This window comes from Watersipora subatra, chromosome 1, assembly GCF_963576615.1.
Source record: "Watersipora subatra chromosome 1, tzWatSuba1.1, whole genome shotgun sequence".
Lineage (NCBI taxonomy): Eukaryota > Metazoa > Bryozoa > Gymnolaemata > Cheilostomatida > Watersiporidae > Watersipora > Watersipora subatra.
Genome location: NC_088708.1, coordinates 41,782,600 through 41,806,511, shown reverse-complemented (window position 1 = coordinate 41,806,511; position 23,912 = coordinate 41,782,600). Strand labels below are relative to the sequence as shown.

General features: G+C 35.9%; 1 protein-coding gene across 1 annotated transcript; it reads right to left on the bottom strand.

Annotated features, from left to right (window-relative positions):
- Positions 1 to 5,128: 5,128 nt before the first annotated feature.
- Positions 5,129 to 22,566, bottom strand: LOC137404745 (coiled-coil domain-containing protein 149-like). The gene is made up of 10 exons (XM_068090979.1): positions 22,463 to 22,566; positions 20,442 to 20,606; positions 18,637 to 18,747; positions 17,249 to 17,374; positions 16,067 to 16,239; positions 15,808 to 15,880; positions 12,229 to 12,363; positions 11,840 to 11,931; positions 9,149 to 9,228; positions 5,129 to 6,672 (listed from the first exon to the last, which is right to left on the bottom strand). Exons 1-10 carry the CDS (start codon positions 22,532 to 22,534, stop codon positions 6,452 to 6,454), a joined length of 1,248 nt encoding a protein of 415 aa, XP_067947080.1. The 5' UTR covers positions 22,535 to 22,566; the 3' UTR covers positions 5,129 to 6,451.
- Between the last annotated feature and the right edge of the window lie 1,346 nt (positions 22,567 to 23,912).

Sequence of the window (23,912 nt, the reverse complement as noted above, 5' to 3'; positions counted from 1 at the left end):
TACAATATAACGCAATAGAAATTATTAGCTAGTAAATTCGTATTATATATTAAGAGTATATTTTTAGCAAACAACTCTAAAATAACTTTGTAGTTTGTTCAAGTTCAAGCAGCTTCCTGTAAATATTCGTTTCTCAGCTCTGCAGTATTGGCATGATGCCAGTTCAATTAAAATAAGTCTTTAGTGAAAAGAAAACTATTCAATGCTAGTAATATAGTGAACCTGTTTAAAACTAATGGTTTTAGTGAGTCAAGTAAGAGTTTCCTTCATATGATAATTCCGTGTTGTGTCAGCTGCAATCAGTTAGCTGAGTTTTAATTAACAGTTTATCTAAATGTACTTGAATTAAATTTCAAATCAAAACTTCTAAATGAGTGAATTTGATATTATTTAAAACGCTGAATTATAATAATTGTTTTCTAATAACAGAGATCAGGTGATCCATGTGGCACCTTCTAAGCTAATTACAATGCTACAAAAAATTTAGAGGGCAAATATGTTTAAAAGTTAAACTGTCTATTGCTCGTAATAAAACTCATCTATATTCGGTAAGTATTGAGTTCTTTTCTGATTGGTTAATTAAACACAATAATTGTCTAAAGATTTGAAACTTTGTTATTTAGAATAATTTTATTTGGTAAATAAGAATAACCTTTTGGATGATCAACCAATATAGTGACTAGTCGAAAATGAGTAGTGGACAGTGAGTAGTGGACAGTGAGTAGTGGACAGTGAGTAGTGGACAGAGAGTAGTGAACAGTGAGTAGTGGACAGTGAGTAGTGGACAGTGAGTAGTGGATAGTGAGTAGTGAACAGTGAGTAGTGGACAATGAGTAGTGGACAGTGAGTAGTGGACAGTGAGTATTGGACAGTGATTAGTGGACAGTGAATAGTAGACAGTGAGTAGTGGATAGTGAGTAGTGGACAGTGAGTAGTGGACAGTGACTAGTGGACAGTGAGTATTGGACAGTGACTAGTGGACAGTGAGTAGTGGACAGTGAGTAGTGGACAGTGAGTAGTGGACAGTGAGTAGTGGACAGTGAGTAGTGGACAGTGAGTAGTGGACAGTGAGTAGTGGACAGTGAGTAGTGGATAGTGAGTAGTGGACAGTGAGTAGTGGATAGTGAGTAGTGGACAGTGAGTAGTGGACAGTGACTAATGGACAGTTACTAGTGGACAGTTACTAGTGGGCAGTGACTAGTGAACAGTTACTAATGGACAGTTGCTAGTGGGCAGTTACTAGTGGGCAGTGACTAGTGGACCGTGAATAGTGGAAAGTGGATAGTGGACATTGACTAACAAATTATTTATGTAATAGTATGAGGTTGACTAATTATTTATATGATCACACAAATTATTGCTTATGTCACAGCATAGAGAAACAGACATTAAACTGTCCTCGTTCTATTAATGATAACTCCATTATTCAGTGCAGAACTCATTCTACTGAGGCTGCTACTACACACATGTATGTGTCGAAACAAGCACCTGACCTATCATAGCTTAGGTAGTTTACTGTCCCTTTTAGATCAAAAAACGCATAAGTTGTACAGACTTATTGATATGAAGGGATATGAAGAAGTCAGCTCGCGTTGTGAAGCTCAATATAAAAGTCGATGACAAAGTAATTATGACTACTCAATAATTCTCAACAACACTCAGTCACCCGCCCAGAAAATTGACGACAACTGTAAGGGGCAACTCCAGACAGACAATGGATAACAGTTTAGTAACAAGGGACAATTCAGTGGTTACAAAATATCCATTAAATTTGTCTTCAAGATTTTAAAAATTGATATGACCAGAACTTCTGACTCGTCGTTTGCTTTGCGGATATTCATTTCAGATACTGTTGCAAAAACTTGTTTTAATTTTTATAGACATAAAAGTGCTGATGAGAAATGTTTGAAAACCCAAAGTAAGCTACTAGTATATGTAGCTATAGCTAGCAGCTTTGCTAGAGTCTTTCAGGTGAAGTTAACGCAAGGTTATGCAGCATATAAAATTATATTAAAACCAAACTAATGATGACCTTGATTTTGAAATAGGCAGCAAGTTGGCACTGAGACAATAAAGTTTAACAGAAACAATGTTTTAATTATGCAATTGATTTTATCAAAAGCGTAGGTATGAATTTGGCTCTTGATACATCGTGATGACGCGATTTGCACAGTGAACAATGCGTATCAGCTCCAGGTACAATGAATTTTACTTGACAAAAATTTTTTTCAGACAAGATTTAAAAAGTTTGCATATTAGCAATGTTTGTGATAGCGTTGACCGATGTCTACTAGCCCACAACTTACCACTAAAGTGACGGAGCATTTCTAATGACTAACTGTGAAGCCTTTCTCTCAATGAAATACTTATCCGTTACTAGACACCATTTTTATTAATTATTCTCTTAGCTTCACCCTGTCAGTTTGTCACTGCAGAGCAGTTTGCATACAGGTATGCTGCAGGTGCAACTGTTATATGACACTCCTACGTATCAACTCTTATAGTGCCTCCTGAATTTAAAGCCAAGAACTGAAGACACTGTGTAGGCAGTCAAAGTTATCAGAACCCTGCATTAGCAAAATATTGACTCCATATTACTAGCAGACAAGGCAGAAGTACTGCTGCAATGAAAAACAGTAATTTTTATTGTTTGAACTTGTTTTCTCTATTTGCACTGACAACTGAGAAATAGAATTAATCTCTCAAGGCTCTGAGTAATGATGAGCATTTAACAGGTAAAAATAAACAAAGACACAGACATAGTGACAAACAAAAAGTCATAGACCATCAGTGATTTTCGCCATAACTGCTATCGAAATGAATTGGGATGCGATATAATAGGCGATGAAACGAACAACAGAGTAATAAGCTTACGATGACAGACGCTGAACTGAGAGGGTTGTCATGGCAGCGATATCAGTGTAATATTCAGTGAAATACATTTCACTTTTATCCACTCGCTGGCCACTGAATCTCAACTGTATCCTCCTAATTCTTACTAATAATGCTATCATAACGTTTTTAATACGAGTTCTTCAATTAAGCTTAACTTCTGAGACGTATATTGGCACATGCTTACCCTTTCATCTCTAGATAGACAAGCCACTTTAGCTTATTTGCAAAAGTTGAGCAATTTAAACTGTAAATGTGTGATTTTTAACCATACCTGATCATAAGTTGGAGTTTTCCCTACTACCAAAGTTGAAATTACAGATGCACAGGTCCAACTGTGTGAGACAACAGAATCGCGCACAACGAAGTCGATTAGTGCAGAAGGCAGTACACAAAACAGGCGTCAGTAATGACCGCATGACAGAGGCTCATTGACCTATTACAATGAAGATGCCAACCAATAAATAACCCCTCATTACTCTATTGATTTATGTTTTTAGACAAAGGCTCATCCGGGAAGGACGACTGCTAAAGGTTACATTGTAATGACCAAAACACTAGAAGGGATTTGAGGGCTCCTTATGAATAACAATGTTGATCAATTGAAGAGCTGGTTGTCATTGCCGACACAGCTTTCATTTGCATAAAGCAAAGGTTACATTCATTGACATACCATTTGATAGTTCAGATCAGGAGTATCTCATGCCATACAGATATATACTATATCTGCTCATAGTTTTTTTTATGTGTAGACATAGGTTATAACAGATAAGAAATGCTTATTAATCTGGTCTCTGATCACACCAATCAGTGCTCTCATAGCAGCAATAAAACTTCTAGAAATATCTAGAAAGCTGTATCTTCAATTCTGCAACATTTCAAATTCTATCTAAAAGTGCCATCACAATCAGTACGTATGTTACAAGGCAGCATCATCAGAGCTGAAAATTGGTAAAGAATACATTTAATTATTATATAAACATGAGTTACAGCTACTGCAGTGGTGTGCAGAATAAACTGGACTTTCTTCATTGAACAAATTTCTCAAACTTATTTATAATTTGTGGTTCCTTCTTTGTTAGTAGTAAACAAACATAAATTATATACCACTAGATTCAGACTTGTCAATATTCAGAACTTCCTATCAAATAATGTGTCGGATGCACCCAAGTCAGATCTGATGCAGTTTCTCGAACCAATGTAATAAAAATGAGATGACTTTTTGTTTCCAAAATTTATACATATAAATTCTTTGTTCCCAAATTTAGTCTTGCAGGCAAGTATATGATTTAAAATAAGCAAATAAAATGTATGTGGTGTGATCACATCTGCAGAGGTTGTTATCTTCAACCATTGAAAACATGAATTCTTCATGATTTAGCCTACATAATCATTAAAAGACATAATTTGACAGATGTTTGGTTTTCATATTCGAAATCAAGACAAAATGAGGATTAATTTAATATATGATTTATGGCTATTGACTAAATTCACAATAAATAACAATGTTGTAGATGAGAATTTTAGTTTTCCATCAAAGGGATCCGGTTTATCGTGAACACCGCTGTAGTTAAATCCAGTCATGAGTCTCTACATGCTTAAAAATAGTACAAAAATGGATGGTATTTGATCAGCAAGTACTAAATAGTTCTCAATACACAAATAATCTTACAAATATGAATGACTACATTATGGGACTACATTAATGACTACATTATTTTTATTTTTGTTTTAAAATGTCTAAGAGCATATTTAAAGATCTACCAACACAGAACATCTTCTTACTCAAAATCAGAAGTTAATGAATGAGGGTCTTAGCCGTTATTAGCAGATGTTAGACTAGCAGTTGGTAAGCTGCCCACTGGTCATGTAACTAACACATACAGAGGTACAGCCTCTTATAGCAGAGCAGCCACTTAGCTGCCATGCCATAGAGCTTGTCAACAGCCACTTGAGGTTAAACTGAATTGATTTCTACTAACAGAAGTAAATACGTTTTAAAAGTTGATCAACAAAGCGATAACAGACCTTGCAGTTATATGCCGGTCTACAAAAGTTTCCTTATTAGAAGCTCTCGACACAATCTAGCCACTGTACTTGACAATACGCTGCTTTTTACACATATTCCCTTTACTGAAAGCATAATAGACACCCTGTGTGTTGGTCATAATTGCATCAACTGTTCATTGACAATATCATGGAACAGAGAAAATTGTGCACTGGTTACACGGATAGACATTAGCTTGTGATTCTTGAATTACTGTAATTACTGTACTAAACAGGCTGATTATACTGATCTATATCCCACTATCCCGTACATATGCTTTCATAATAATGCTGTCAAACTCCTTCTACTGTATATAAGTCACGTATTTGACATTTATATAAAACAAATAACCTAATAAATCCCAGCTCTATTGGTTAATTGAATTACGTGTTACAATTATGAGTTGGAAGTGGTCTAATGAAATCTAACATTAATGCTAAGAGAAGACAACTTTAATGGCAAAATAATCATGCGTTTAGCAAACCTATATTATTGAGATGTATCAAACCTTACCGAAATTTTGCACATAAAATTCTTGTCTATGATGAAAGAAAGCACATTTGTCAAAAAAATCAAATAAAACACTTTTGACTAGAATAAATAATGCACAGCATTTGAAAAAAATAAAATGCTTGCAGATAATAAGAAGCAAGTCTGCATTGTGAGTGAGGCAGACTACGGCTTACAGAAATACGGTAGCTGGCAGTCTCTTATTGCAGTCATGCTGAAGTAAAGCAGCTTTGCTGCAGTTGAGTAAGATCCTTGAGAAGTAGCGTAGCCTGTGTTCTATCAATGAATAATGAAGGCGACGTAGATATCGTTCTATCGGTTGAGATATTTAGAGGAATGTAGCTTCACCCTTGCAGTAAACATATGTAGATGCTATATAGCCCGCGATCTGTCAGTATATATATTGAGAAGGAATGTACGTTTGCTCTATCAGTAGAGATATTTAGGGGTAATGTAGAGCCTGTGCTCTATCAGTAAAAATACTAAAGACAATGTAACCTTTGTTCCATTTGTAGAGATATTAAGAAGTAAAGACAGTCATCTAGATACGCTCTAGCTTGTGTTCCTTTGAGAGACCTATTTAGAGATGATAGATGTGTGATTTACACTTGAGTTCATCAAGAGACACTGCGCTCGGGCCTCTACTCAATGTTTCTCAACGCCATTGAAGAGATCTAATTCCAGGAAACAAATTGTGTTAGTATCGATTCCCCGCACTGCTCCTAGCACATTTGCTCTATCAGTAGGAAAAAGGAGTTAGTTTGTGCTTTATCAGAATAGATATTTAGAGAGGATATACAGAGGATACGCAGAGATATTGACAACTGATGTTGACGACCTTAGTTTAATTCGGCTGCCACAACAGCATGAGTGAATGGCTGAGTGCTAAAATACTAATTAACCGGTAAACAAGTCTAAAATCCTGTCAGTTACACAGTCAGTTACACAGTCAGTTACACAGTCAGTTACACAGTCAGTTACACTGGTGCATGGACAATCCATCTAGTTAACCAATGAAACACAGTCATCGCTCTTTTTTGAGCAATTTGTTTCTGGAAGTTCAATGTGGGAGTCGAGATCAACGCTGGCAAGCTCAGATAAGTCATCCGCCTCCTCAGATTCACCTACAGTATCCGTCTCTGAGCTGTCGACGCTGCCTGTTGGTATGAGAGAGCGCATTCTGGTGCAGTCGTCTCTCAGACCAGACCAGCCTTCAAACCTCTCTATAATGTAGACACAGGGTTGGTAACAGAATATCAGAGAAATCATGAGGAGGTTGTCAAGGATGTGTAGGATGCAAATATCTCTATGATGTATGAACATTTTCACCTTTTTATTTGATCTTAACTTAGTTGGACACGGATTTTACCATACAAACCAATGACGGGTACACAGGCTATTGAAAGTTGACTGTGTCATTAGTATACATGCAGATGCTATGACTCAGATGAGAATTATTATGACATTGGTTGGTAGACACTTACTCTGGAGCGCTAGTGTAGCGCCAGAAATAGTCTACACAAACAGAGTCTAGACAGCCTGCAAGATTAATCTTTGTTACTTCAACTGATCAAACACTACACAAATGATGTGAGTAGTTTTAAATGCTAAATACAAAACAATGTCACTGAATCGCTAGAGCCAATTGTCCTTAATTAGGATGCTAACATACACAAACCTTAACTGATGATCACTTCGACATATGAATTTTTTGACGCAAAATCTAAAACTGAAACTAATACTTGTCTTAGCATACAAAATAATATGAAACATTTGTTTGATATTTACAAAAAAACTAAAAATTAAATGTAAAAATAATAAACAAATATGAAGTAAGCTACTTTAAACTGTCTAGTGTAAGTTGGAGTATGTTAGTTCTCTACACACCTGTCACTCACTTTCTCTAGTGTAAGTTGGAGTATGTTAGTTCTCTACACTCCTGCCACTCACTTTCTCTAGTGTAAGTTGGAGTATGTTAGTTCTCTACACTCCTGTCACTCAATTTCTCTAGTGTAAGTTGGAGTATGTTAGTTCTCTACACTCCTGTCACTCACTTTCTCTAGTGTAAGTTGGAGTATGTTAGTTCTCTACACTCCTGTCACTCAATTTCTCTAGTGTAAGTTGGAGTATGTTAGTTCTCTACACTCCTGTCACTCACTTTCTCTAGTGTAAGTTGGAGTATGTTAGTTCTCTACACTCCTGTCACTCACTTTCTCTAGTGTAAGTTGGAGTATGTTAGTTCTCTACACTCCTGTCACTCACTTTCTCTAGTGTAAGTTGGAGTATGTTAGTTCTCTACACTCCTGTCACTCACTTTCTCTAGTGTAAGTTGGAGTATGTTAGTTCTCTACACCCCTGTCACTCACTTTCTTACTAAACTGCAGCATTGCTGATCTTACACTTCTATTTTTGTGTCTCTCAAATAAAGTGACAACAGAAACATCTTTTTACTGATTATTAATTTATTTATTTAGTATTTACATATATTTTAGATTTTATATACAGCTTGTTATATACAGTGAAACATGAATAACTCGCCCTCGGATATATCGAACACACGGTTAACTCGAATGGATTTGCTTGGTCCGTTCCCACGCAATGATAAATGGCTTTAGATAACTCGACTGAAACTCGAACAGTTTTTTGCCAAACGGCTATCGAGACGGTTGTTACTATCGCTTCAGAATATCACTTTATTCCAAGCCATAGAGATGAACATCGACTTTTAGTAGTTCTTAGGCCTCGTTATTACCAACATCGGCAAATATTTTCATTAACGACTTTTCTAAAGGTTTGCAAAAATCAAATTTTACCAAACATCCGCTTAGCGATAAGCTCTCCGAAAGCAAGAAAAGCGAGGTAAAATTTGGATAACTTTAAAGTAATATCAGCAAAATTGATAATGGGTTTTTAATAGTAAAGCAGTTTTGTAATAACTGACTTACTGCAAAATCGACCTTGGTTAAAACGCTCGGTAGAAAAATACGTATGTATTTTTTCGGAGCGCTTTAACCGCGATCAAGTTTTGCCAATTTTAATCTGAGAACGCCCTGGCAGTCACATCACCTAAAGCAACAAACAAATCTCAAGTGATAGAAAAATATCTATACTTTCTGATTGAAAATATTTAAAACTTCACACGAGAGACCCTTTAACTTGCAACAAGCAATCTATGCTTTTGATTATATATAGTTTGTATATGTACATGTATCTACTGATAAATACATGCACTTATGACTGTCCTGATAACTTGAACGCTCTAATAACTCGAACACTTTTGCTCGGTCCCTTGAAGTTTGAGTTATCCGTGTTTCACTGTAGTTTTAAGATATATGAATTTATTTCAATGTTATACGCAGTTCCTTGAAGTATTTACGATTGCCTTTTGAGCTCTAAGACGAATTAAACAAAATATGACGTACTCTATAAGACTATTTGCTCCAATCTACTATGGTTTTGACATATGAAGTAGGTATCAAAATAAATCGACTTCAGATATCAAGGTTTCACTGTTGTGTAAATTACACAAAAGCAGATAATACATAGACCTAGATAGCCTAAGGATCTAAACCTCGCATGAACACAAATGCTGCCTGCAGATGCTTTAACAGGCTATAACCTCTCGGGGCTTACCAATACTGCAACTATGTAAAACTGAACAGAGGCTATTTAGAATGGGCATCAGACAGCAAGACATACCTTTGAGATTGCTTGTACCAACAGACATCTCTACCTCATGCAGTTTCTTCTCTAAGTCTGTGATTCTATTAGCGAGCAATCTACATGTGGTAAGTTACACAGTAAACTAGCATCTTATTACAAATGTACGACAGGCCATGAAATCATGTACATGTGGTTCTATGGCTACTTATGGTCAATGCTAGACTGTTTGACAGAGTGAACGCATAACTAGACTGTAAAAAATTGTAGAACAGTAAAGAGTAGACAATTCCTGAAAAGGAAGTAGATAGTGACAGATAACTCTAGCAGTGTGAGAGCAAAATTTTTTATTGGACTAAGAGCAGATAATTTCAGACAAGTGTAGACCATTTTAGCACAGAAAAGGATAGTGACAGTTAATTGAAGCTGGGATCGCAGAAAACGAGGTAATCTTAAGAAAATGGAGTACACGATTTAAAAAACAAAGACTAGTGACACGTAATTGAAGCTGGTAAGAGTGGATAACTTTAGTAATGAACTAGGAAGAAAACTATTAAAATGAGAAATAAAAAGAGAAAAATAAACATGCACGGTTCCGCCTAACTGTCAACGAAGAGTCATACAAGCCCTAGTACTAGCGTAGACAGACTGCCATACTTTGCTGCAAATCCATCAGCTGACATAAATAGTTCTGGTACCAGATATGGCTAAGGGATTCACACACTTAGACTGATGAGTACCATATACTCGTCAGTGACCCGGTGTATGGTACCCATAAGACAAGTCAGCCACTATCATGAGTATAAAACACTATAAGCCATAACAAGTATCGGATGAACTTTTATAAATTGATTCTATAACAATGGTGAGGACACTGAACGGCATAGCATCAAAAACAGTAGAGGAATCAGGAGCAAAGACAAAACACAGTGGAGCACAAGTTTAACAAAAGTCATTCTATGCAAGTTCACCAATCAGCTAGTTTTATATTACTAGGTCAAGAATAGTTGCAAACTTCAAATTTCTAGTTCTCATTAAAATCAAAATTACCGTATTTTGTTAACAGAAGGAAAACCTTGACCTGCTTTAACCTCGAATAACTTCAAAAGATTTTAACTATCGCAACAGGAACATCGGGCCTGAATCCTTTAGCAAAACACAACTCCATAAACTTAGCTCGGCAGCAGAGCACTTGTAATTTGATGTGTTGAGAATTCATCATTAATAATAATAGACAAGGTTCCCTGAAAACGTTGCACAACAAAAACAATACTATAGTTGATGTACATTTACATCACATAACTAAAGCACTTTCAATTACGTATTAATTAGATTTGGATTAAAGTAACATTGCGGTGTATCATAATATATGTAGGTATTACAAACACCTTTTATAAGAATGAATGACGATGTTGCTAATGGAAGTTGGAGTGTTGCAGAGTACTATCCCTTACAAATGAATGCTGTACGCTCGAGATATGGTACATAATCTACATGCATGTATCCTGATATTGAGATACACAACTATAGTTAATATTTACCTGCATGCTGACTAATTTTTGCTGAGCTTATGTGAGTCTCTTACTGATGAGTTAAAAGAGTCAAGGATAAATGGACATGAAAAAAATGAGAATTTGATGAGAAGTGAGATAGAGAGAGTTATAATAACAAGAAACAATAAACGGTTACACGATGTAGGATGTGTCAGTATGTGTGAGTATGTGAAGAGGTTGAGAGTTGGCTAGCTGAGAGGTTCCACTACGATCAGACTTCAACTTATGATCACTTTCGACATACAATGTACAATTAGAGCAGAATTGGTCTCAAAATAAGGTACTGTAGAGGTTCAATGTTTCTCAAACCCATGAAGTTCTGCAAAACATTGAGCGTATACGAAGTTCTCTTCATATAGTTTGGTACTACTTTGCTTGAACAATAATATACAGTGCTGCATACCTTCCACTTTTAATATTAAAACTATGAATCAAGAAAAAACTAGTGCAAATAGTAATAGTTATAAAAAAGGTAATCCTTTTCTTACAATTAATACAACAAACAGAAGAAAAAACGCGGGCAAACATCTTAATCAATTCTTGAAAGAAACTCTGTAGCCTTTAGCAGTCACCACAAAGAAACAATTGATAGTAAGTGGGTAGAAGTGGAATGGCTGGCTGTGATACTGAGAAGTATAACATTAAAAAAGTATAAACTCAAAAATATGCATAACTAAGTTATGATAATGTAAAGTTCATGTAGTCTTTGTCAGACTAGCACCATATCTCTATCACTATCTCTAACTAGGCACTGCCTGTCTCTGTATCACTAAGGCTACACCTCATGTCAGTGAAAACCTCCATCATATCGATCCAACTATCGATCATATGTTTTGTCTTTTTTTACATAAAGTTTATTTATTTACTTTAACTTTTTACTTAGTATATGTAATGCATTAGTTTTATTGCTCTGTGTAATTCCCTGAAGTATTTGTTGGTCTGATTTAGAGTTGTAGAGCGAATTGAACCAAACACAATCTATAGTTAATCGCTCCAGCACATGGCAATTACAACACACAAAACGAATATTAGAACTAATTAACCCGGTATGTCAATGTTTGATTGTAGCTGCAAAAGAGAATGTCAAAAGACAGGTCCAAAAGTGGAGATTACGGGTTGGCATAACAAGAAGAGTGACGACGGTGTCTGTGAGAAGGAAGGAGCTACAAGAACTCACTTGTTATTCTTCCGCTGGTGGCTCAGAGCTAGGTTCTTATCACTGATAGTCTCGAGGAGGGTTGAGGCCAGATTCTTCAGCTGCTCAGTCATCTGCTCAGTAAACAGAAGCAAAAATGTCTAACTTGTTTGCAGACAGGAGTCCACTGTATATGGTTACTTGTTTTAATAAAAAACTGTAGCATGATTGAAATGTTATATACTATACTTTCATCAAAAACTTGAGAATTTGGAAGAAAATTAACAATAGCCTTAGTATAAATTGCGAGTTATACAACAACCAATATATTTATGAATTTATTCAAAATGGATACTCAGACCAAGAAACCTTAAATATTAACTGTACAAGTTCATCCAATAAGAGCTTGCGAAGAGGTGATCAGCACCTACCTGAGGAGTGTGTGTGGAAGGGTTATCTGCAGAAGACAATAATTGCTTCACCTGACGCTGAGATATCAGAACTCCACCTAATAAGTTAGTAGTTGTTGTCTTAAATATACTGGTTGTCTTCTTTTCAACCATATGCTGTCAAGGCAAGAGAATATTAAATACATAGAAATGTATAAATATAGTTCTATCAGCATATTTATTTACTAGTATATATATTGTATACATATACCAGTAAATATAAAAGTATATTTGCTATGAATAGTAAATACATGTATATATATATATATATATAGTTATGCATATATATTACATATATATTTACATGTATATATATATTACATATATACATATATGTAATATATATAATTAATATATATGTAAATATATATTACATGTTTACATATATACTACGTATATTATATATATATGTAGTATATATATGTAATATATATTATGTAATTATATCTAGCCTCTAGTCCACTTAACAAATGATCAGGTATACCAAATGTAGCAACTGTACGGCTGTAATTAAGTCTAAACAATGTACAAACAGTACATTGCTGTTACAGTACACAAGCATCATAAGAGTCAAAATTAGATATTCAGGTTAACAAACCTGAACACCCTGTCTAGGTTGACAAAGCAAAACTGTCAACTCTAAATATTAACCATAAAAATGAACATGAACAAATCTACCATGATTATTAGAATAATGCCTGGCAGCAACAAATTAAATTGAACATAAATGCAAAAGATTTATTCAAAGAAGGAATAATAAAATGGCAATCCATTATTCAGCAATTATAGAGTAGAGAGATGTAAAACATAATACAGAAGAAAAGGTCAGTCAGTAAAGGTGGCTGAGTGATAAACAACATACAAGAATCATTCATAAAAGGTAAATGAAAAAAAATGATCATCTCTTTCTGATCGCAGATTCATAATGATTAGAAGCAATTTCAACTCTGAAGTGGAGAATCTACAGATGATGTACAGGACACAAATGTTGTACTTTCAAAACTGAGTTAACTACAGTATACTGCAATTAATTCTTTTTGAAACATTTTGCAAAGTCTAAACAGATAGAAACTACAGTAGGAAAGAAAAATTATAAAACCAAGAATACTTTAATGTTTAAATATAACATGTTTTAGAACAGTGTGACTGCCACAAGTATCTGTAGACAACCTTTGGCAGTGACAGCATATTATTTACTTGAAATAATTTGATAAAAACTATGGTTTTTATGAGAAAACAATTTCCAAACAAAAATATTCATTTTGCTAGTTTAAACTAATTCTTATAGGTAAACTAGTTTTATAATTTATTTGTATATTGATAAGAAAAAATATATTATTTGTAAAATTATTATAATTTTTGTTCTCGGATACGGTTGCTATATTTAAACGTCGCAGTTTACTATAACAAAGTTATAAAATTGACTTCAGTCTTACAATTAGCGTATCTATTTATTTTAACAAACAATAGAACTATGACAATACGAACAATAGAACTATGACAATACGAACAATAGCATTATGATTTTTAAACATTAACGACTCAACTAAACAAACTAAATATTTGTAAGGTTCATCACCAAGTGTGTTAGCGATTCTTCATTTGTGAATAAACAGCTTTTTGTGTCCCAGCCTGTTTCTTAAACTATGGGCACCGTGTGTAAAATATGAAGGCCTACAGACGACTGACATAGAAATAGGAAGACCTAAAGTATCTCACATAAAACTGCAAGATATCCAGGTACCTTATGTAAACCTTGCTGACTCACACTGGCCTAGTATATCATCCAAAGGTTTACTATGGAAATTTGTAAATTCTTCTACTATCTTTAAATTTCTCAAAGTTTGTGGCTGTGTTTGTCCAGCTGTAGCTATTAATATCTTGAAATAGAGAATCCGTAGCACGGAGGATTTGAGCTAAGACGCTCCCATTCACCAGTCCATTGCCTTCCCAATTCAGCCACACGAACTTGATAGATTCATTAGGTGATATATGTCACTATATGGGAGCCAATACGCTACCGCTCTCTGTTACTACGCAACGTGATGGCGCAGCTAGCCTGTCTTGACAAACTGTTGTTTTTGCGGAGTTGTCCCCCGTCGAGCGGGCGAGCAACAACAGCTTGTCACAAGACGTACTGCACCTGATGCATCAGCTGCACTTATAGAGAGTTGTACTCTTCCGTCTATGCGGCTTGGTTGTGATGTTATGTCGATCGCTCCATTGGTAATCATAACGGATTTCGCGCAAAAAATTTATGTAGAAAATTTAAGATAAGAATGTTTAACTAGCGACCCGTTTCTGCAGTAAACTTTAGTATAATTTGAGAACTTAGGTTACAACAGCGACTAAACATGTCGTTATTTGTGCGCTCAGTCAGTTTTATTTCTATTTTTGTATCAGTCAGTTTTATTTGTTCTTATTGATTTTATTTTCAGTTTATTTTATTCTTAAGTTCTACTAAAGTTTACCGCAGAGACTGGTCGCTGGTTAAACATTGTAATCATGTTTTTTTCTACATAAATTTTTGCGTGAAATCCGTTATGATTACCAATGGAGCGACCGACAACATCGCAGCCAAGCCGCGTAGATAGAAGAGAACAACTCCCTATAAGTGCAGCTGATGCATCAGGTGCAGTATGTCTTGTGACAAGCTGTTGTTGCTCGCCCGCTCGACGGGGGACAACTTCGCAAAAACAACAGTTTGTCAAGACAGGCTATGGCGCAGCGTCATGAAGGGTAATTTTATGCATGCTCAATCATTAGAGCAGGTAGTTTAGCTCTGGTTAGTAAGCTTACTCAAATTATCCATTGGAAATGTGCCAGGCTAATAGCAAGTGGCAAGCAACTACATTACCCCTCATTGCTTATAGGCTGATTTTTAATACCCGGGCAACGCTGGGCATCCAGCTAGCAATGGCAAATGTTGTTATATATTAAATACAAATAAATTTTCTGTCCAAAGACTCTTTTATTACCCGGGCAACGCCGGGTAGTACAGCTAGCTTATATATACAAATCACTATGTTTGTCTTTTTGATTTTTTGTACACCCTGTGTTCAGTTAGAGCGATTAAATTCTAGTAATGAAAAATCCGTATCACAGAGGATTTGATCTCAGAACTTCCTGCACACAAGGCGCGAAGCTAGCCCATTAAACTACACAGAATACGATGCATCCCAGATAACATTATCTGGGTTAAAATAAGCATAACGACTTTGTGTTACGTGCAACGTCACTAAAATTCGCTCTCACAGCTCTTATTAGTAAGTTTAGCAATGCGCATACTAGCTTACTCAAATTAGCCAATGGCAACTACATTATCTGCCAATGCTTATACGCTATTTTTAATAATCGTACAACGCGGGGCATTTGGTTAGCTCTATAATATAGAACAAACATGAAGATGAACACTACTGTTGTATGTGTAGATATGTGTGTAGATGCTTACAATTATAACTAGGATCTATCTGCTCAATAGATATTACTTACAGATACAGTAAGGATGAAAACTTTTGTACAGCAAACAGGAAAGCAAGCAAAAGGAAAGGTGTTTCTTACCTTATATTTCTTGAGCGTTGAACAAACCACAGATTTTTCTTCACGCAGCTGCTTAACTCTTTCTTGTAAGAATCTGGAAAAAGATGGATTGTCGGCTAGTAAAGTACAATCTTCATTACTATGAACACTTGGAGCCATCCAACTAAGCAGATGAAACTATCACCATCAACTTTTGTACATGTTCTACAATGGCAGGTTTGGAGTAGGAGAAACCGTCAATGAGCAATAGTAGCCATCCAAAAGACAGCATGATACTAACTTGTTTTCCATGAGAAGGCCATCAATGTCAAGCAGCTGCTTCTCATCTCCTCTCATGATAAAGTTGAGTTCAGCGTTGAGCCTCTCATATTTTGTTTTGTAGGCATCTCTCTCGGTCTCCAACTCTTCCTTACTATCTAGTATTTGCTTCATGTCTCGCTCCAGTTGAGAAGACTGCAAATAATGGAAAATGAAGCAAGGGACTATAAGCAGAAGAATGAGAGGCCAAAGAGAAACAATTGGGTGTTCGAGAAATGAAATAAGACAGATATCAGGTAACAAATACCCGGAATGGAAAAGGAATAGAGGAGCAAAGATAAATCAGTAAGGAGGAAATATGACAAAGACATAAAAAAATTGGTAGAAGCAAGAAAAAAAGTGAAAACACAGAGAAAGTACAGGTTAAAACAAAGGGGAAAAGAAAAAAACAGTGAGAAAAAACTAAATACAGAAAAAAACAGAAGAGACAAAAGCTGAGGATGGAAACAAAAATAGAGAAAAAATAAAGAGAGAGATAAAAAAAGACAGAGATAAAGAGAGAGAGAGATAAAGAGAGACAGAGATAAAGAGAGACAGAGACAAAGAGAGAGAGATAAAGAGAGACAGAGATAAAAAGAGAGAGAGACAAAGAGAGACAGAGACAAAGAGAGAGAGAGAGATAAAGAGAGACAGAGATAAAAAAAGAGAGAGACAAAGAGAGACAGAGACAAAGAGAGAGAGATTAAAAGACGGAGAAAGAAGCAAAAGCAGAAGCCAAATACACAGATGGAGGAAGCAAGAATAAAGAGAAGCTGCAACAACAGAAAGAAGAAAGAAAACAAAGATACATGAGAAAAATAGAAATGAGGCAAAAACAAACAGGGAGGAAACAAAAACAGGGAAACAAGAAACATAAACAGATATATGAAGGAAAAAACAGAGGGGAGAGGCAGCATAGAGAGAGGAGACAAAAGAGAGAGACAAAAAAGAGGTAAACAGTATAGTGAAACTGACGGTTAGTCAGATTACAGTTATTGAGAGCAAAGAAGGTAGTTTAATATGGGCAATTGTGGAAGTCATACATTCCTTCTCACCTTTGTTTTTATTCTTTGCCCATATTTCACCCCTTCTCTCTTCCCGCAGTAACTTCTACGTTTTTACTTTGCCACAGCCCTATAGCGATAAGTGGAGAACGTTGTTATACCTCTAGCTGTGATTTCTCCATCGCCTTTATCAGGTCTTCCCTTTCATCGACGGACATGGACTTCCGTTGAGCCTGTTGCTGCTCAGACATACCGAGTCTATGTTTAATGATTTTCTCTCGCAGTATCTACAGAAAGTAGCACAGCTGTCTGAGTACATCTTATTATCTACAGAGGTTAGCACAACTGTCTGAGTACATCTTATTATCTACAGAGGGTAGCACAACTGTCTGAGTACATCTTACTATCTACAGTGGGTAGCACAACCGTCTGAGTACATCTTATTATCTACAGAGGGTAGCACAGCTGTCTGAGTACATCTTACTATCCACAGAGGTTAGCACAACTGTCAGAGTACATCTTATTATCTACAGAGGGTAGCACAACTGTCTGAGTACATCTTATTATCTACAGAGAGTAGCACAACTGTCTGAGTACATCTTACTATCCACAGAGGTTAGCACAACTGTCAGAGTACATCTTATTATCTACAGAGGGTAGCACAACTGTCTGAGTACATCTTATTATCTACAGAGAGTAGCACAACTGTCTGAGTACATCTTATTATCTACAGAGGGTAGCACAGCTGTCAGAGTACATCTTATTATCTACAGTGGTTAGCACAACTGTCTGAGTACATCTTATTATCTACAGAGGTTAGCACAACTGTCAGAGTACATCTTATTATCTACAGTGGTTAGCACAACTGTCTGAGTACATCTTATTATCTACAGAGGTTAGCACAACTGTCTGAGTACATCTTATTATCTACAGAGGTTAGCACAACTGTCTGAGTACATCTTATTATCTACAGAGGGTAGCACAGCCGTCTGAGTACATCTTATTATCTACAGAGGGTAGCACAACTGTCTGAGTACATCTTATTATCTACAGTGGTTAGCACAACTGTCTGAGTACATCTTATTATCTACAGAGGTTAGCACAACTGTCTGAGTACATCTTATTATCTACAGAGGGTAGCACAGCTGTCTGAGTACATCTTACTATCTACAGAGGTTAGCACAACTGTCAGAGTACATCTTATTATCTACAGAGGGTAGCACAACCGTCTGAGTACATCTTATTATCTACAGAGGGTAGCACAGCTGTCTGAGTACATCTTACTATCCACAGAGGGTAGCACAACTGTCAGAGTACATCTTATTATCTACAGAGGGTAGCACAACTGTCTGAGTACATCTTATTATCTACAGAGGTTAGCACAACTTTCTGAGTACATCTTATTATCTACAGAGGTTAGCACAACTGTCTGAGTTTGACCTCTATCTTAGTTTGACCACAACTATCTTATTTGACCTCAGAGAAAAATTCTTTAAAATCTATTTCATATACTGTACTCAAAACAACTAAAATCAAACATTTTTTTCACCTTGATATCTCCTTCAGCGTCAGCAAGTCGTTGCTTTAAGTCATCGACTTGTAGTTGAGAGCTGATCTGGCCAGTGCTTATTGGGCAATGGTAGACAGAAAGAGATGGGTCCTAAACAATGCAAACATCATCCATCATATGATTAGACCAAATAAACAAAACAATCACAAATACAACGCAATTAGTTGAAATACAGATTTTGGACATCTCAAATTCAAAAGTTTTCCTAGCGATTCAGAATTATTTGAATTATGACAGTCTCCAAATTTCTTGAATTTATCAGTTTATTCACATATGCTCAAATTTGATTTAACAAATGCACAGCTTCTACACACCTGTTACACAGTCTATTGTAGCTGATTCCATAGTTGTAAAATGTACACAAGCAGCTTATACACACCTGTTACACAGTCTGTTGTAGCTGATTCCATAGTTTATTCACATATGTTCAACTTTGATTTAACAAATGCACAGCTTCTACACACCTGTTACATAGTCTGTTGTAGCTGATTCCATAGTTTTAAAATGTACACATGCAGCTTCTACACCCCTGTTACACAGTCTATTGTAGCTGATTCCATAGTTTTAAATGTACACAAGGAGCTTCTACACACCTGTTACACAGTGTATTGTAGCTGATTCCATAGTTTTAAAATGTACACAAGCATACTTTAGATGCTTCTATTATCTGAAGATCAACAAATGGGGACAAATTCATGATAAGAAAGTAGTGCTACTTGACATTGATAAAACCTGGCAATACAGACCGATGTACCGTATCAATTTGTTTTGCTGGTTCCTTTAGCTTTGGCACTGTATTAGACACACCGGTGATAATTTTGAATGCATTTGCATAGCTTGCATATCATTGACTAATTGGCAGTTTCTATAAATTGTTAAAACACTCAAGCTTGCTATAAAGAAAATCTTAAAAGATCTTCAAAAAGATCTCTAACAAGAACACTTTATGTGACAATACAATGTCAGCATAAGTAATGAATAGTCAGCGAATAACATAGCCTTAGCACATATGTTTGGTGGGCCCTTGTCAAATATTAGCGCCATAAAAAATTGACCACACCAATAAATTGGGCAATATTATCCAATTATCCTAGCTGAGACAACCTTTGGGACCACAGTTGAAGAGTAGAAAGTACAGATATATATTGAATGTTAAACTAAACTGAGTACCTGGTGCGGTGGTAATCTCAATCTGCATACATGTGTGTGTTCAGTAAACACACTTTATTAAACAGTTTTTTAAACACAATAGACACAAACAGTTTATTGTCCAATTTCATCAAGTTGGAGACATTTGTTGAATCTTTATCATGTAATATCAGGTGCACGCAGGCAAATCAAACTCTAAGCAAGGAGTTTGTTGTGTGAATGAGTTGACGGGTGAAAGGGTAGTACACGGATGACCAAATGTTTTCATGTAAACATGCAAAAGATGACAATATTTATGCTAAAGCACTGGAACAGATGTGCCAGAATACATGATACAATAATTGAATGAAACACCGTAGTTAATGATGAACACTTCGATGATTGTGAGGAGGAAGCGAGTTGAAATACTTGGAAGTGAATGTGGAGTGCCGTCGATATCTTACAATAATGCTAGTACTGTTCAGCCAAGCCTCCTAGAACCACTATATCTAGCAAAGTACAAGCCTTAGCTAGCACTAAATTATAACCATGTAGACCAATATCTACACAAGCACTGGCTACTAGATGGGGCTGCACTTGCCCCCTGCCTATCATATTGTAATGTGGGCAAAGGAAAATACAACTTATGAACCTACTGTCTTCTCAGTCTGCAGCTGTTTTTTTAGAGCTTGGCAGCGATGCCGCAGCTGATCAGCCATCAGTTTAAATTGGTCTCTCTCAGCCTGTGAAGCTGCCAAATCCCGGCTTAATATCAACAGAGCATCATTTTTACTTTCTAGCTTTCTCTGGGTTACACGGTACTAAAACGAAGGAACAGAAACTGCTTGTGCATGGGAGTGGTATAAAAAAGATATCCAGTACTAGTACTGGAGAGACATCCAGTACTAGTACAAGAGAGACATCCAGTACTAGTACAAGAGAGACATCCAGTACATGTACATGAGAGATATCCAGTACTAGTACAGAAGAAATATCCAGTACTAGTATACGAGAGATATTCAGTACTAGTAGAGAAGAGACACGCAGTACTAGGTGAAGGAGAGACACCTAGTAGTAGTGCATAAGACATTTAGCACCAGAACAACTGAGATGCTGAATATCAGTATTTAATATTTATATTTTATCAAGATAAACTCTCTAGTGATCAGGGTATAGTAATTAAATGTCTACAATAATTTTTTAAGTGTTTGATCTGCAAAGCAGAAGATGAAGCAGCAGTGATCTACAAGCAAAATCATGCTGTACGCTCTGTTTAAATACAACAGAAATAGGAAGCTTTAATAGTATATTTAATTATTTCTAAAATGATCAACATACATCCTAGCTAATAAGGTATTAGACTTAATGGATGATATCTCATAGCCTAACTGATAGCATCTTATACCCTAACTGATAACATCTCATAGCCTATCTGATAACATCTCATAGCCTAACTGATAGCATCTCATACCCTAACTGATAACATCTCATAGCCTATCTGATAACATCTCATAGCCTAACTGATAGCATCTTATACCCTATCTGATAACATCTCAAACCCTAACTGACAGCATCTCAAACCCTAACTGATAGCATCTTATACCCTAACTGATAACATCTCAAATCCTAACTGATAGCATCTCATACCCTAACTGATAACATCTCAAACCCTAAATGATAGCATCTAATGCCCTAACTGATAACATCTCATACCCTAACTGATAGCATCTCATACCCTAACTGATAACATCTCAAACCCTAACTGATAGCATCTCATACCCTAACTGATAACATCTCTTACCCTAACTGATGACATCTCATACCCTAACTGATGACATCTCATACCCTAACTGATGACATCTCATACCCCTGATGACATCTCATACCCTAACTGATGACATCTCACACCCTAACTGATGACATCTCCATCCCAGGCATCCCTAACTGATGACATCTTACACCCTAACTGATGACATCTCAAACCCTAACTGATGACATCTCTTACCCTAACTAAGGACAATTCATACCCTAACAAATGATATCATATACTTTACTTGAGGATACCACAAATCTTAAAAGATGACATCTTGCACCTGCACTGATATTTGTTATATAACATATTCAAAGATTAGTTAAAGATTGCTGGAATGTTCTCAAGGCATTTTTAAAATTAAGCTCATCCTCATAAGCAATAATTTAATAGTAATTCACATCATGTACAATTAATAATTTTAATTGTAATAAATAACATTATTCTTTGCTTACGCATTTATCACTTTACGTACACCCCAAGGAAACAGCTAATGAAAACCGACTAGTTTTAAACGTGTGTTGAAGTGAACCATTTACCTAAACTTCCAGTATGACCAAAGTTACTGCAAGACAAATACATCAATGATTTAATACGTGTGGTTTGCAGGTTATTTTGAAAGTCAACAATTTAAAAGCAGTGATAAAATCACAAGAGTCAGAACTAGCAGTGAAGTTTTTCTTGATGCGAGATAACAGCCTAAGACATGCTAAAGATCAGCAACCCGCTAAATTAAATACAACAAAAGTACATAAAGCTTACTGATTTGAAATGCAGAGATCTTTTTCCAGCTATAAACTACACTTTTCATCAATATTCCAAAGGTGACTAATAATAGGCAGTAAGGAGATACAAGGTAATTTTTACCTCATTTGTAAGTAGCAAGTGTTTTTGTTTCAGTTCTTCATAAGCAGCTGACAGACCAAACGAGTTCGCCATAACCACGACTAGGCAGTGTCTCACATGATGCAGGACCTGGCGGCAAAATAGCTTTTAATATTACACACACTTGCTTAAAAATTATATAGACCACTGCTTCAAATGTGTGGAATATGGCAATCGGCCATTGATAAATCATGTATAATTTAGTTGAACTTTTTCAAGCTATATTTCTAAAGATTTTACGAGTAGTACAGGAACACAATATATCTTACAAATTTTAAAGATTTAAATATCATAATATTTTTCGAGCTTGCCTCTAAGACAAACATAAAAAATGTTTGTTTACGTGTCCTTTACGCAAAAAAGAATTATAGCTGTTAAAAAAACTGTAGGAAGGTTTTAAAAAGGTAAAGACAGCTTTTGAAAAATAATAGACAGCAGGAAGGTTTTGCAAAGGTAAAGACTATTGTCTGATTATTGTAAACTTATCAGATTACAGCAGTCATATGCGGATAGACTAATCCATTTGTTCGGTTGAGATGTAAGAGCTTCAGCTGCAAGGACCAGATTGGCCGAACAGAGGACATGCCTCGACTCTGTGAACCTATAGAAAAGCTAATTAAAAACAGAATTGTTTGCCTCACCATATATGCAGTGACAACGTAAAGGCCCGTAAACACTATCGCTCAAATCACGTTTAGCTGTGCAATGGACCGCAGTGATCACCATAAATTCTGGTATATAAGTTGGTCCGGCGTAAGTTGAGGTATGAAGCTTAGTTTAAAAATCCTGGTTTTGGCTAGTACCTGTTGTATAAGTCGACCCCTTCTTTGGCTCAAATCGTTCGGCCGCTAATAGTTCAGTCAGTATGAGAGGCGGGAGTTCCGTAGCGGAAAAAATGGCATTCAAAAACGCCATCAGCAAAAACGCCAATGTTTTTGTGCCGTCGGCAATACGTACAACAATTTACAAAAGAACAAAAGACGACGGTTCTAGTCAAGACCACAAGACACATAAAACAATACTTCCTCATCATATTGGCTCACCTTGCCAATAGAACAAAAAAGATAATTGGATTAATATTAATCTAATTATATAATTTGATAATATGTGTGGTTTCAACAGAAAAGATATGCCGAAAGACTGTATTCTGTCAAAAATTGTGGTTCATGTACAAGAAAGAAATAGAAGGATGATAATGGGTGTGTCAAATGGATTACTAAAGTGTGGGCTTGTAGGCATAAATTACGAAAAAGACAATTAAATTTGAAAAAAAGACATTATTTCAGAAGAGTCCTAGCGATGACAATTTGAATGGCAAAGAATGGGGCTTTTTGTTTGATCCAATTCATGTTGAGTAGGACTACTAGCATTTTACTATTTATAAATAAATTCCTATATGATGTCATATCATGTAATTTTGATTTGCGATGAT